The sequence below is a fragment of the Aphelocoma coerulescens genome, chromosome 3 (assembly GCF_041296385.1).
Source record: "Aphelocoma coerulescens isolate FSJ_1873_10779 chromosome 3, UR_Acoe_1.0, whole genome shotgun sequence".
Classification (NCBI taxonomy): Eukaryota; Metazoa; Chordata; class Aves; order Passeriformes; family Corvidae; genus Aphelocoma; species Aphelocoma coerulescens.
Window position 1 is genome coordinate 15,632,654 of NC_091016.1, and position 12,903 is coordinate 15,645,556.

Below are 12,903 nucleotides of genomic sequence, written 5' to 3' on the forward strand. Positions count from 1 at the left end.
ACTTTAAGTGAAATAATATGTTTCAGGCCTGCAGTAAGCAGGCCTGAGGCCTAGCACAAGTTGGTGCCAGAGTAAGTGCCTTTCTGTGCTTGTGCTCTTCTGCTCTGCCTGTGCTTTTGTGTTCCCCAGGACACAGCTGGAAGTGTTGTCGTTTCCTGGGACTTTTGTCTAAGGCAACTGGTTTTCTTTTCAAGGTGATTCTTATGTTTCCCCTCATGACTTCCCCAGGTGACCAACCTTCGCTCAAAGGTGTCTTACTGTGCAATCGTCACTCTTGGAGAGCTCTTTGTGACCTTGCAGAAGGACATGGACTCGGAGGTGGATGAGGTTGCTCGGGTCCTTCTCCAGATGGTGTGGAACTCCCCAGAGTTTGTTCAGAAAGCAGCCAGTCAGACCCTGGGAGTCATGGTGGAGCATGTGACTCCTGCACGAGCAATGACTGCTCTCATGGACAGTGGAGTCCAGTAGGTTCTTCTTGTCTTAGTGATATTCTTCACCTTCTATTGTGTGGGGGGGAGAAGGGCTGAGAGAGAGAATGGGAATGGTGGGAGGGAAGGGTCCTGTATCCTGCATCTTCTGTGAACTCAGTGACTCTCCGATCAACCTCACTTCTTTCCTCTTGTCACCTATTTCTGCCCTCGTGCAGCCCATTAGTTGACAGAATCACAGAGCTGAATCAGAATATGCTGAGTTGGAAGGGGCCCATCAGGATCATCGAGTCCAGCTCCTGGCCTTGCACAGAACACCCCAAGGGTCCCACCATGTGCCTGAGAGCGTTGTCCAAAGGCTTCCTGAGCTCTCTCAGGCTTGGTGCTGTGACCACTGCCCTGGGGAGCCTGTTCCAGTGCCCAGCCACCCTCTGGGTGAAAAACTTTTTCCTGATATCCAACCTCAACCTCCCCTGACTCAGCTTGCTGCTGCTTCCTGGAGTTCTCCCAGTCTGTCCGAGTTGCCTAGATGTGGTGAATGGCGGGCAAGTGAAAGTGCCTGCAAAGGCTAAGGATAGAGCCCTGTGGTTTTGTGGGAAGAGGGACAATTGCAACTGCAGCTGTGAGCGCTCTTTGATATTTCACAGCCCTAACCACAGAGGCCCTGGGAAAAACCATGCATCCTCATTATGCCATTCCCTTGAGAAGTAAGGAGGGTTCTTGCTGGGGCATGGAGCACATGGGGGACAACGTGCTGGGTGTGGCACAGCCTGCACAGCAGGTGCAGCTCCGGCCAAGAGGAGTCTTGTATGACTGTCCTGGCCTTAGAGCCCCCCTTTCTATTCAAACTGATGTCTCATGTTAGCCTTGAGATGATGAATCACTGTACAGGCACCTTCACAGGCCGACTGCCATGGGACAGCTGAACCAGATGCTGCCTTAAGTGTTGGTGCTGGGCCTGATAGTCCCCAAGAGACACTCTCTAGAACAGGACAACCTGGCTAAACTGACTGCCACCCTTTCCTCAGCTTTGGAAAAGGGGGAAACGTTCAGATGTATCTCTTGCCAAGCCTCACAGAAGAAACCGGCTGCATTGCTGGATATTCTGCAACTTCATGTCCCACAGCGTGTTTTGCCTGCATTTGTTTTTTTCCCAAGGTCTGCAGATTTGGGGGTAAATGGGTGGAAATATCCTCAATCCTGCTGCAGCTGTCTGTGTAGCGGCTGGCCCCTGATGGGTCAGCCTGGCTTGTCTTTAATTTCCCTCTTTCTCCGAGTGAATTTGGGGAAAGACATTGAGTATCAGATAGTGCAGGGAGACTGAGTTCCTCGCTCTTGCTTGCAGGCAGTCCTTCTGTACAGGGCTAACTTTGTGGTTCTCTGAGGACAGAACCTTCTACAGGTGTCCCAAGTGTCAGGGAGAATCCAGGCCTCCTTCCCCCAGCAATGACAGCATGCTCTGGCCAAGGCCTGCGCTGTGTCCCTCTGCTCCCTGTGCCCCAGTGTTTGCTCTCTTCTTCCCAGGAGCCGCCACGTCCAGGTGCGGAAGTGCGCGGCCCAACTCCTCCTGTCCTTGATGGAGAAAACTGGAGTCACGAAGCTCGCAGGAACGCCCAGGGCTGAGAGGCTGGCGCACGCGGCAGGGACGCTTGCTCAGGACTGTCACGAGGACACAAGGTAATGATCTTCATTTCCCCTCCTAAAACAGGAAAACTGTTGGGTGTCTGGCTGTAAAGGGCAAAACCACAGAAGAGTGGAAGCTAAAGGAAATATTAAGTTACCTCACTGTGTGGATGAGGTTCACAGAGTCACGGAATACGCTGAGTTGGAAGGGACCCATCAGGGTCATCGAGTCCAGCTCCTGCCCGTGCGCAGGGCCCCCCAAGGGTCACTCCATGTGCCCGAGAGCATTGTCCAAACGCTTCTTGAGCTCTGTCAGGCTTGGTGCTGTGACCACTGCCCTGGCTTGTCTGGGGAAATGACTGTGCTGGGGAACCTGAGGTTGTCCCGCAAGAGGGAGCATTGCCAGCTTCCTGGGACTGGAATGAGTCTTTCCTGAGATCAAAAGAGCCATCAGATGAGGCAGTCAAACAGTTTTGCTTGGCCTTAGGTGCACAAGACAAAGCCAAAATGTTGGCTAATGTTCATCACTGAAGGATCCCATACATCTCTTTCTCATTAACTTAAGACTTTCCTAGAAATATTCCAGGGATCTTTAGCCAATGTATTCAGTCTTTCTAAACCTCTTCTGCAGATTTCTATAATGCTGTTATCTGGGGCTGAATGACCTCCAAATTGCTTCTTGAAGAAAACTGTGGTTTCCTAGTGGCAAAATCAACCCAAACCACCAAAATCCCCTTACTTTGAGGATTAAATTTCCATTAATAGCTGCCAAGAACGCATGAGCAACTAGCTGCCCCTGTGCATACATATGGTATAGAATAATCAAAAGCAAGCATGAGGCATTTGGTCCTGGCTTCCCTGCCAGTTAAAGAAAGGCAAATGACTGTGCAATGGCAGCAAGGCACTGCTAATAAGCTCTGACTCAAAGCAGAGGTGTTTCGCTTGTTCCCTGGGATCCTTCGATGCCACAGAAGCGCACCCACAGTTTCAGAGTGAGATTGTATTTTCTGTTGCCCCACGTTCGCCTCTTGTCTCTTGTGTTCAGCTGACAGCACTGTGCAGTGACAAGTGGAGGTAAATCTCTCTCTTTGCTGAGTAGGTAATGCCTTCTCATGCAGGTATGGCAGCTGCTGAGTTTAAGGTATCAGCTTATTCTGTTAACACTCCTCCTTTGTTTGTTCACCTTTCTTTCTTTCTTTCTTGTTAGGCATTATGGACAGGAGATGGTGAAAATGATGCTGAGTCACCGAAAATTTAACAGGCTTTTGGAACAATCTTTTTCCACCCGTGACCTGGAAGATATTCTGACAAGAATTAAGAAGAAAGTAAGTGCTTGGTAGGAGACATGTCTCCTTTGTGCAAGTATTGCCACTGCTGATATGAGATCAAACATACCTAATCTTATCTCATTCCTTTTCTGCCGAATCCTTTTGCTCCTGGGAACGAACTGTTGATCCTCAACCTGTTCATCTGCAGAGCACAAAGGAACTGATAGATAGTATTAGGGGAAAAGTGTAGTATTGGATATTTTGAATATCGGCCACAAACAGGGAAGGGAAAGAGGAGAAAATGGGTTTACATTTAAGCATAACCCCCCACCCCACTATCCCTACTCTGCCCCCAGTGACGCAATTAAGTGAGAACAGTGCTTCTGGAGATAACAGAGTCTTTGCAAAAGACACAGGAAGCAGTAGTGCCAAGAAAATTTCCAAATATACAAAAGATGTCCCAGTCAATCCCAATTACTACAATTACTGTCTGTCTTCTGGCAATACTGCCCTGCTGTCATGCCCTGTGGAGCTGGAAGAAGCTTGGTGAATTCAGCAGCATCCAGTGGAAAATCATTTGTTTGCCTGGAGGTTTTTTTATTCTTTTTACCTACATTATAGAAGGGAGTGTGCCTTTGTGCAGCAACAGGGAGAGTGAGTGTGGCACCAAATCAACTCCCAACACAATGGGCCAACCTCCAAAGAGTCCAAATTTTTCTGCAGCTTCCTTTAAGAACATTCGTTCCCTACCAGTTTGCATTATTCCCATTTATGCTCAAGAGTAATGCATTTGGGATTTTAGACTGCTGCTCAGTATGGTAGCAGCCACAACCTGCCTTGGGCTATTGAAAACAAAGAGTTGGCATCACTGAACCTCTGGCCTGTTTCCTTCTGTAAGTTCCGAAATGTTTGCCTAAGCCTTGGTAGCAGCGATCCTGGTTCTAAGTTGTGTTTTAAACAGGTAATTTCCTATTTTACATTCTAAAGATCCATGGGGTTTCTTTATGCCTTTGTAGGGGATGGAAACGCAGAAGGCTGAGCACCCATCTGTCCAGGAGCCTGTGAAGAAGAGGAGCGATGGCTCGAAGAAGCCCCAGGCCACATTGCCTTCTAGTAAACGGTACTGAGCACTTTAGTTAGATGTGACAAAGCACATGACAAGCTTTACATGTCTCTTCCTCAGGAAAATCTTTCCGGTGGAGATGACCTGTGCCAGAGATTGTTTCCTTTCCCTACAAATGCTCTATCAAAAAATATGTCTCCTTCTGCATTACTCTGAACACAACTTCTCTGGAAGGGTTTCCACAAAAAATGGGCGACAAAAAGACACCCATCGGTTGCAGCTCAGAAGATCCAGTGCAGTGGCAAGGACAGTGCTGTGGAGGCTGTGAGAGGGCCATGTCTCCACTGCCTCACTTGGGACAAGTAAATTCAAGCAGGGTTTTTTTTCCTCTGAGAGCAGTCTTTTTCAGATGGGGGTTTTGATGAGAAGTCCCAGTCTTGAAGCAAGATGCCGTTCCCCAAAATAGCACTTCCCATGCATGTGGTTTGGCCTTCCTGAACCATGGTTTTCTTACCCTCAGACAGTACCAAGATGAGTAGTAAGTAGCAAGCCAGTTCCTGAGCAACTTTGGTCAACAGGTGTCTCAATGTGGACGTTTTGTCTTGACATTCCTGTCCTTCATACCGTTTGCTTGATGGGCAGCATGTTTGGTTTATTTCCCCCTGTGCTGCAATCAGCATTTGAGACAGGAATTTGGTCCTTGCTGTCTCTTCCTGCCAGTGGGAGAGCTACTTGTACCTGTTGTCCTCTGATAACAGAGGGGATTTATTTAGCTCTGTCATGGTCAGCGCTGGCAGGAGAGTGACCACATGGCTCAGTAGCATAGTCAGGATCTTCCCATGCTCATGGAAGAGACCGGCTGATCCAAGAGAGTTGTTCCCAGTGGGTTTGTTAGGCTGTGGATCTAGTCTCTAGGGAAGCAATCATGTGAGCGTAGTGCTGGGATGTCTGGCTTCTGTTTTTATCCCTGTTACTGATTTTCTGGATCCTTCAGATATGCCCCTATCCATCTGTTCAGATGCATCTGAGCTACTTTTCCAGATTGTCATGCCTGCTGTAGAGACACTTCTCCAGAGGGATGAGTTTCCTTATTATAAGACACACACCTCCCTCATGATGAGGCATTTAAACTTGGAAATAGCGTCTCTCTTTCCTCACAAAGCAGTGCGACATGTGTACCTGGGAAGCTGTCTGGAGATAAGTGAGATGCATCTCATCCTTGGTTTTCCTGAGTAAGCACTGGTGAGAATGTTGCTTGCAGATTGTCTCCTGTAATGATTGTCATGAGGTGTCACGTTGTTTTTCAGGTCAGGATTTTCTAGCTTGAAATCACATCATTAGGAAACCTCCGCAAGATGTTCTGCTCACAGTTAACCGAAGGTATGATCACCAACAGGTCCTCATTTGGTTTTATTTTCCAGGGTGAAGTCTACCTCTGATGAACGCCTCCTACGCCGCCCAAAAGCCCAGGTCACGTTACCTCTGGCTGTGAAAGAAACGGAGCCACTCCAGAAGCTTTACAATCTCCTGGAAGCCAAGGAGTTTAAGACACGGATGGAAGGAGTGGCACTCCTCCTAGACCTGTGTAAAACCAGCCCCCAGCTCGTCTCCACTAACACTGTCCAAGTATGTAGGGTGTCTTCATTGTTCCTTTCCTTTAGCTCCTTTCCCAAGCCTGTAGCAGGAAAGTTAATTCAGTGTGTCTTGGCACTACATCCTGGCTGTGTGGGACAGGCTGGTGCCTCTTACCCTGAAATATTTAATTCAGCTCCACGCTTCAGGACAAGTTATTTCAGTCCAGATATATTTGTCTGGCAGGTGCCTATTGATGTTGTTCATCAAATGAGGACAGAGTTTTCTGCTGGTGTAACTTCTGCTGTCTCCTACTCCCACTTGGGTTAAGTGAAGGGAATGCAGCCACTGAAAGCGTGGCAATTATTCTCTAGACAAAAAAATGGGTTTGGATGGGGAAGAGAAGTATCAGGCTGGGCAGGTTTAAACCAATTTTTTTCAAAGGATACTTCTGTAAACTCCGACTTGTCTTGCACAGGCACAACTCTGGCTACTCGTTTCCGTCGGCATCCCTATTCCTCTTGGTAAAGACGGTGCTCACCCTTCTTGGGGGGGTCGTTTTTTTCTCTTTGGAAAAGGAGGGAAATAGCTAGGGACAGATCTCTTCCTTCTCCTCCCAGGAGCTGCTTTTTCCCTTTGTCCAGAAAATGGTGCCTGATAATGTGGCTGTCAAGGGACTGAACCTGCTCTAATGAGAGCGGTACAGCACATTAAATTTCAGAAGTCTACCTGCTAGGTAGACAATTGGTCTGGATCCTGGAAGAGTTGATCCGAGCCCTGCACTTCTCCAGACACAGGTTCTGAGACAGACGGAACAAAACCTGGATCTCCTCCAGCCATAGTTTTGGCAAAATCATAACTGCCCTCAGAACTTGAGACAACTGTGTAGAAAAACGGGCATTGTAAATATCTGGTTCCATACTTGGAAAGCAAAGATACTGTTTTGCATCAATAAATGGGATTAATTTAATGATTTAAATGTGGAGGGAAACACCATAGGAACTATTCTGTCCCCGCCCAAACCTCTTCAAAATATATGAAAATCTTTCAACCAGCATGAGGTTGCGCAACCATTCCAGTGAGTGGCCCACAGGAAAATTGTGCAAGCAAGTGCTGACCTGACAGGAAGGATCACTTTCATCTTTTACATTGCTGAGTGCTCATTTCTACATCCCTTCCTCAAACAAGGACATTTTAATCCAGCTTTCATGTTGTTTGTTCTCTTCACAGATTTTTGATTATTTTGTCCCGAGACTTGGTGATACGCACAAGAAAGTGAAGCAGAAGGCGCTGGACGTGCTGGCTGAAATCATAGGCGTCCTGAAAGATGCCTTAAACCCGGTGATCATCTGTTTGGTTGAAGGAATAACAAACAACCTAAACTCAAAGGACCCCGGGGTTTATGCCGCAGCTGTGAAAGCGCTGGAAGCATCCATGGCTCACTTAGGTAAGGCTGAGCCCTGGCATGGACTCTCCTCAACTGTGTCTCTGCCTCTGCAAGTCAAGAGAACGCTGAGTGCCTTGACAGCTGTTGTTGTCTGTGGAAACCTCCAGCTGACATCCACCAGAAGCTGTGCAGGTGCAGTCCTTACGCACCAGTCCCCCAACAGGCCTGAATGTGCATCGGCATTTCCCAAAAGTCCCAGGAGCCCTTGGCTCTGTGCTGCTTGTCTGAAGAGGAAGTGCTGGACTACAGCTTTGCTGGAATTCAGGGCCAAAGGGATGTTTGGAGTTTTCCTGGTCCCCATTTGACTTCCCAAATGAATAGCTTTGCTGTTGGCATGAAGGGACGCCGGTGCATCAGAACCTCTGCAGAGCAGCCTCCTGGGAGGCTCCACATTATAGGCATTAGCTTCATTAGGACAGCAGGATCAGTTCTTTACTGCATGCTTGCATGAAGATCATTTGGGACCTCCTTTTTGTATCTCATGCAGGAAAGGAGCTCTTAATAATACCCTGCTACTGAAACCCACACTGGGGTGTAGCTCTGTAGTGGTTCCCAATGAAGCAGATTGCCTGCTTTGTCACTGCCAGCCCTGGTGACCCTGCGAGGGACCACAGTTCATCCCACACACGTTCTGTCTCCAGGAAAAGCTTGCCTTGGCTTATTAGAGTGGTAGGACTGGAGGCTTGCAGGACAATGCAGGCAACAGTGTCTAAACTCAAACAAGACCCCCAAAACCGCAACAGATAGGCACAAGGAAAACTAAAATACATACGACGGTCAAGTATTGGGAAATCAGTTCATTTTCCAGTCTCTCTGCCAAGATCTGATTTCACAGATGTTACAGAAACCCACAGGATACTGAGGCACTGAACAGTAATAGCTCTTGTATGAGTAACTTGGTGTCTTGTCCCTAGATCCACACAGGTAACCTGCAATTTAAAAACAGCTTATCCTTCAGGTGGGAATGGATGTGTGAATTTTGGAGCCTTCTCACCCTTTTCCAGAGGGGAGGGAGAAGATCACTTCTGCAAAGCTCTGGGATGCAAAACCTTTTCACTGCTTACATGTGATTGAACTCTTGAGGTCCCTGATGTGAAATGTTTTACATAGCTCCTGGTACAGCAGACAACTTTGGATTTATAAATGTGAAAGGAGAGCTTTTCTTTTGGAATTTAAAATCCTCCCAAGTAGGCTGGAAGGAAAGAAGAAAAGGATTCAAAAATCGGCAGGAATTTCCTTTCTTTTACAAAATGTAGTTGCCCCTGCCCTTTCCCTCCCCACTGGCCTTTCTCTTATGACCTCAGAAGAGAGAGCAGAAATGTGTGTTTCCCTTGTAGATAAAGTATCACTGATGAAAGAGTTCAGCCACCGAAGGAGTGAACTGAAGGGCCAAGCTCTGCTGGATGTCACGGAGCATCTCTCAGGTATGGCCTCCCCTTCTAAGCCAAGAGGTCTTCCGAGGCAGAATTTACAGGGAATGCCAGTGAATAGACAGGTCCAAATCAGGAGGTGCTGAGCTTGTCCCTCCTGCCCAATACCCATGGAAGGTGTATTGGGCAGGTTTTCCCTGGCTGCTGCAGAGGTGTGCAGCATCTGAGATGGGGGTGGCGCTCGGCCTCGGGGCTGAGCTCTCACTGGGGCCGCCTCCAGGAAAGGGAGGGGCTAAAAATTCCCAAGCTGGCTCCTCTCTTGGAAGCTCCGGGACAGCTCTGATCCTTTAGGGGAAATGGTGGCAAATGCTGTTTCAGGGGATCCATTTGTTTTGTCCTCACAGAATTCTTGCTTTGCTCTTGGAAAGTTTTGAGGTGGAAGCCTGCAGTGCCTGGGGGTCACAGCTTAGGTCAAAACTCAGCCCACACGAGCCTAACGAGGCCCGGATTTTGTGCAAGGCAGCCTTTGGGGGCAGAGGGGCAGAAGCAGAGTGCTGAGGCTCCCTGCCTGTGCTGTCAAAGTGCCATTGGACTGAGCATTTCAGGGTGTGCAGTCAGGGTCTTCCTATGTCAGCGCTGCCCAAAATGCTCCAAATGCAGCTGATAATTGATTGCTCAGAGGAGCTTGCTATGTCAGCAATAGCCAAGGGATGGAAAAATGATAATCTCAATATACGCTAGAGAAGACAGTGTACAGCCTTGCTTTATTTATAGCCTTGCTTTAGCTGGGGCTAAATCCACTGCTAATTATGCCAGCATCTTTAAATGCAAGGTTTAATACACTTTGTGTCTTCATTCTGAATCTCAAAAGGGCACCTTCAGCCATTGGAGTGTCAAAGGCCCTTTACAGAGCATTTGAATAAAGTAGATCTCCAGGAATAGGGAATTTAGTTTTGCAGCTATTTTAATCTCTTTTTCAAATAAAGGAATTCAACTGGAATTAGGACTTCTTTAGAAAGAGCAGATGCTCTCTCTGAGATTTAGTGGCAATCTCTCTGAGATTTCTCTGCGCAAGTTGCGTAGTGACCGATGTCTTTAATTGCATGTAAGCTCAAATGAACTCCCATTTTAAAATGGGTACCGTAAGCCTTTTCCTGCTTAGCAAAATTGGTTTTAGGTACTTTCAGGAGCTGTTTAAATGTTGATGACTGCTGGTGGATTAACAGCATAGAGAAAATGAAGTCTCTTCCACTACAGAATAATAAATGGCGACTACATAACATTTTGCCTGGTCAGAAAATAAGAATGGTCCCCAGACCATATCAGGTTTTGATCTCTCAGCCAGATCTGCCATGCAAGGAGCCTGTTGGTAGTAGATTTTTGTCTGTGTTTGATACAGTTCAGAAAATGAGCAGAGAGCAGGCTTTGGAGACAGCGGGAGAGAACACTTGTGTTTTGGTTACATTTCTGTCCCCTGTGTAGCATTCTTCTCTCTCTATTCCCCTATTTCAGCGCACATTGTAAGAAAAAATGCCATTAACATTGTGAGGGGAAATGCCATTAAAATTTGGAGATGCTCCAATGCCATGGCAATGGGGTCTGGCTAATTACCTAAGACAGCCTGAGGTTTGAAACAGCTGTTTGTTAGAAGCCACAAAAGCCTTCTGCCAAAGACACCGGCTAGTCACTGATGTTTCAAATCCAGCTGTCAAACAGCACCCATCTCTGGTGGGCTGGAGTTTCCAAGTGTGGTCTAATACTGCCCTTTGCCGTGTGCCACCAAGCAAAGGGAAGAGCCAGATGAGACTTTTGGCACTTGACATCAAAGGTCACAACAATGGAATCATCCCTTTTATTAGAAATCTCTCAACTGCCTCTCTATGGTGCATTTCAAAATCTTTGGCGTGGGTTTCGACAACTTCTAAATGGAAATAAACGGCAATTTGACATTTCAGTCACTGTTCATGCAGAAATAAATTGTGGAATGATTTAGTAAAGGTGTGAAGTCTGCCACAGGTACAAGGCTCTGTTTGGAGAAATTAGTCCTGAGAGCTTGGTGGTTCTGTTTCGGGGATGTTCAGCTGCTTTGCCCATTTCTGGATCATGAGGCTCTCACTGTTATTTCACTGATCTTAGCCAGAGAGACTCCCAAAATCACAAGTAGAGGTAGATCCTTGTTTGCATTAAGGCTGGTGGTTAAGAAGTTTGTGTCTCTCTTCCGGCAGCGCTTGTGGGATGGGTTTATCCCAGGAGCCCCAAAGTCGTCCAGCGCTACGCCCTGCCCGTGCTCTGGTCCTTCCTGGGGAACAAGGCGCTGCCTGTCCGAAGCGCCAATGTCTGCACTGTGGTCACCAAGCTTGCCTGCGCCCTCTACAAGGTGATGGGCGCCAAGCTGAGGAAGCATGCTGCCAGCCAGCCTCCGCATGTGCAGGAAAACCTCTCCAACATTTTGGGCTGGTGGAGTGTCGATGACCTGTAGAAAGATGACAAAGTGCTGAGTTGGACACCTCCGGATGTGACTTCTTAGCTGTGCCAAAAATGACAGAATGCAAAGGAAGGGTGTGCACCTGCCCCCGCTCTCTCCACCCCCCTTCCTAGTCGTGGCATGGGGTGCCTGAAGCAACTTCCGATTGAGGACAAGGTGAAGGCTGAGCATGGCTCAGCCTCACAAAGAGGTAAGGCGGGAGCTGGGCCGCTCTCTGGCGGGAGGAAGGCTCTTGTGCCAGCCTAGAGAGCCTGGGCACATTGCCAGGGAACAGTTCTGCCCTGCATGTGCCCCCTGCAATGAGCTGTGCAGCTCCCAGTGCCCCGTGTAGCTGTAGGGCTGCTCAGCTGTGGGGCCGGGAGAGGAGCAGGAGGGTGCGTGTGCAGCTGAGCCATTCCTGGAAAGCACAGGGCTCTGGGCTCCCTGCTGTCCCAGGGCAGCCCAGAGGCCACGCTGTTCCTGTGCTGGCTCTCTGGAAGTGGGTCAGGGTGTCTCCCTGGTCTGCCTCAAGTGGCTGCTGGCAGGAGCGTGTTTCCCTGTGCAGCTCTTTAGAAGTTACCTGGGAATCTCTCCAATGAAATAGTGTAGCTTCAGATGCTTTATGTTGGCATTGTGGCCTCTGTTATATTTTGTGTCTCCATTTTGCAGGACTGACTGGCTACACTCTTGCCAAGAAGTTTACCGTGGCATCTCCCTCTATGCTCCTTCCCTCCAAGCCATTGCCTCCCATCCAGAAGAGCTCTCCTTCTTCTAACACCAACAAAATATGTAGCGGAGAGCAGGAGAATGGGAAAACTATCACTGGCAATGGTGATGACAGAAGAAAACAGCAGGAGCTGAGTTCAGAGGGAAAAGGACATACGGTAAGGACCAACCTAAGTCCTGTCTGGTGGATTTCCAGTTTATGTGCTGTAGGCAGAGCTCTGAGAGCTTTTGCTGTGGTGTGAGCCCAGGGAAGCAGCTGAGCAAAGGGAGAGCTCAGCAGGACACTGCACTTCAGGCTGTCTTTGCAGTGGGTGTGTAGTGCAGGCGTCATGTCCTCAGCGTGTATCAGTAGCAGGGGAGGTCTTTGCATGGTTTTGGGGCTCTGTTGTGGCTCCTGCTCTGTCTTATGGCTGAGAAAACACCAACAGGCAGTCAGAGCAGCTGAAGTTGGCCAATCTTGTGAACCAATCCTTCTACATTTAGTGAACTACGGGTATGTGTGAACCATTTCTGTGTCTTGGTGGTGTTTTCTGTCAGCTGTGTCCTGTTTGGACGGAGAAAGGTGTTTGCTGGAACAGGCAGTCCTGCAAAGTCAGTTCCAGGTTGTGTCAGCTTTTGAGTTGTACAGGCATGCCCTTGTGCCCAGTTGTCTCTGATGCTATTTCTAGACTTCATCAGCTTCTGGGCAGCTTTGTGCAATCGTGCATAGCTTTGTCCAGAGGGAAGGGATGGCAGGTGGCCATGGGGAGAGCAGTCCAGAGCCCACCCCCACGATTGCCTTTGCAGCAGGGCCAGGACCTGCAGTTGTTTTGGGTTTGCCATGGGGTGCAGGAGGAGGCGGATGAACAACAGCTTTGGTAAACAGAATGTCCAACCCAAGGCTTGTGTACTTGATTCCAACCTTGCTGAGAAAGGGCCCAGCGTATCCCTGACAGGAACTGA

At 48.4% G+C, this 12,903-nt stretch overlaps 1 protein-coding gene across 1 annotated transcript in view; it reads left to right on the forward strand.

Annotated features, from left to right (window-relative positions):
* LOC138107669 (TOG array regulator of axonemal microtubules protein 2-like) overlaps nt 1–11,429 on the forward strand; it is a 95,469-nt gene extending 84,040 nt beyond the window's left edge. Inside the window, exons 9-16 of the mRNA XM_069009183.1 lie at nt 229–464; nt 1,953–2,105; nt 3,259–3,376; nt 4,336–4,439; nt 5,804–6,008; nt 7,185–7,401; nt 8,739–8,825; nt 10,997–11,429. Of these exons, the coding sequence (XP_068865284.1) occupies nt 229–464; nt 1,953–2,105; nt 3,259–3,376; nt 4,336–4,439; nt 5,804–6,008; nt 7,185–7,401; nt 8,739–8,825; nt 10,997–11,250 (1,374 nt within the window). The 3' untranslated portion in view covers nt 11,251–11,429. The remainder of the gene's footprint in view (nt 1–228; nt 465–1,952; nt 2,106–3,258; nt 3,377–4,335; nt 4,440–5,803; nt 6,009–7,184; nt 7,402–8,738; nt 8,826–10,996) is intronic.
* The last annotated feature ends 1,474 nt before the right edge of the window (nt 11,430–12,903 follow it).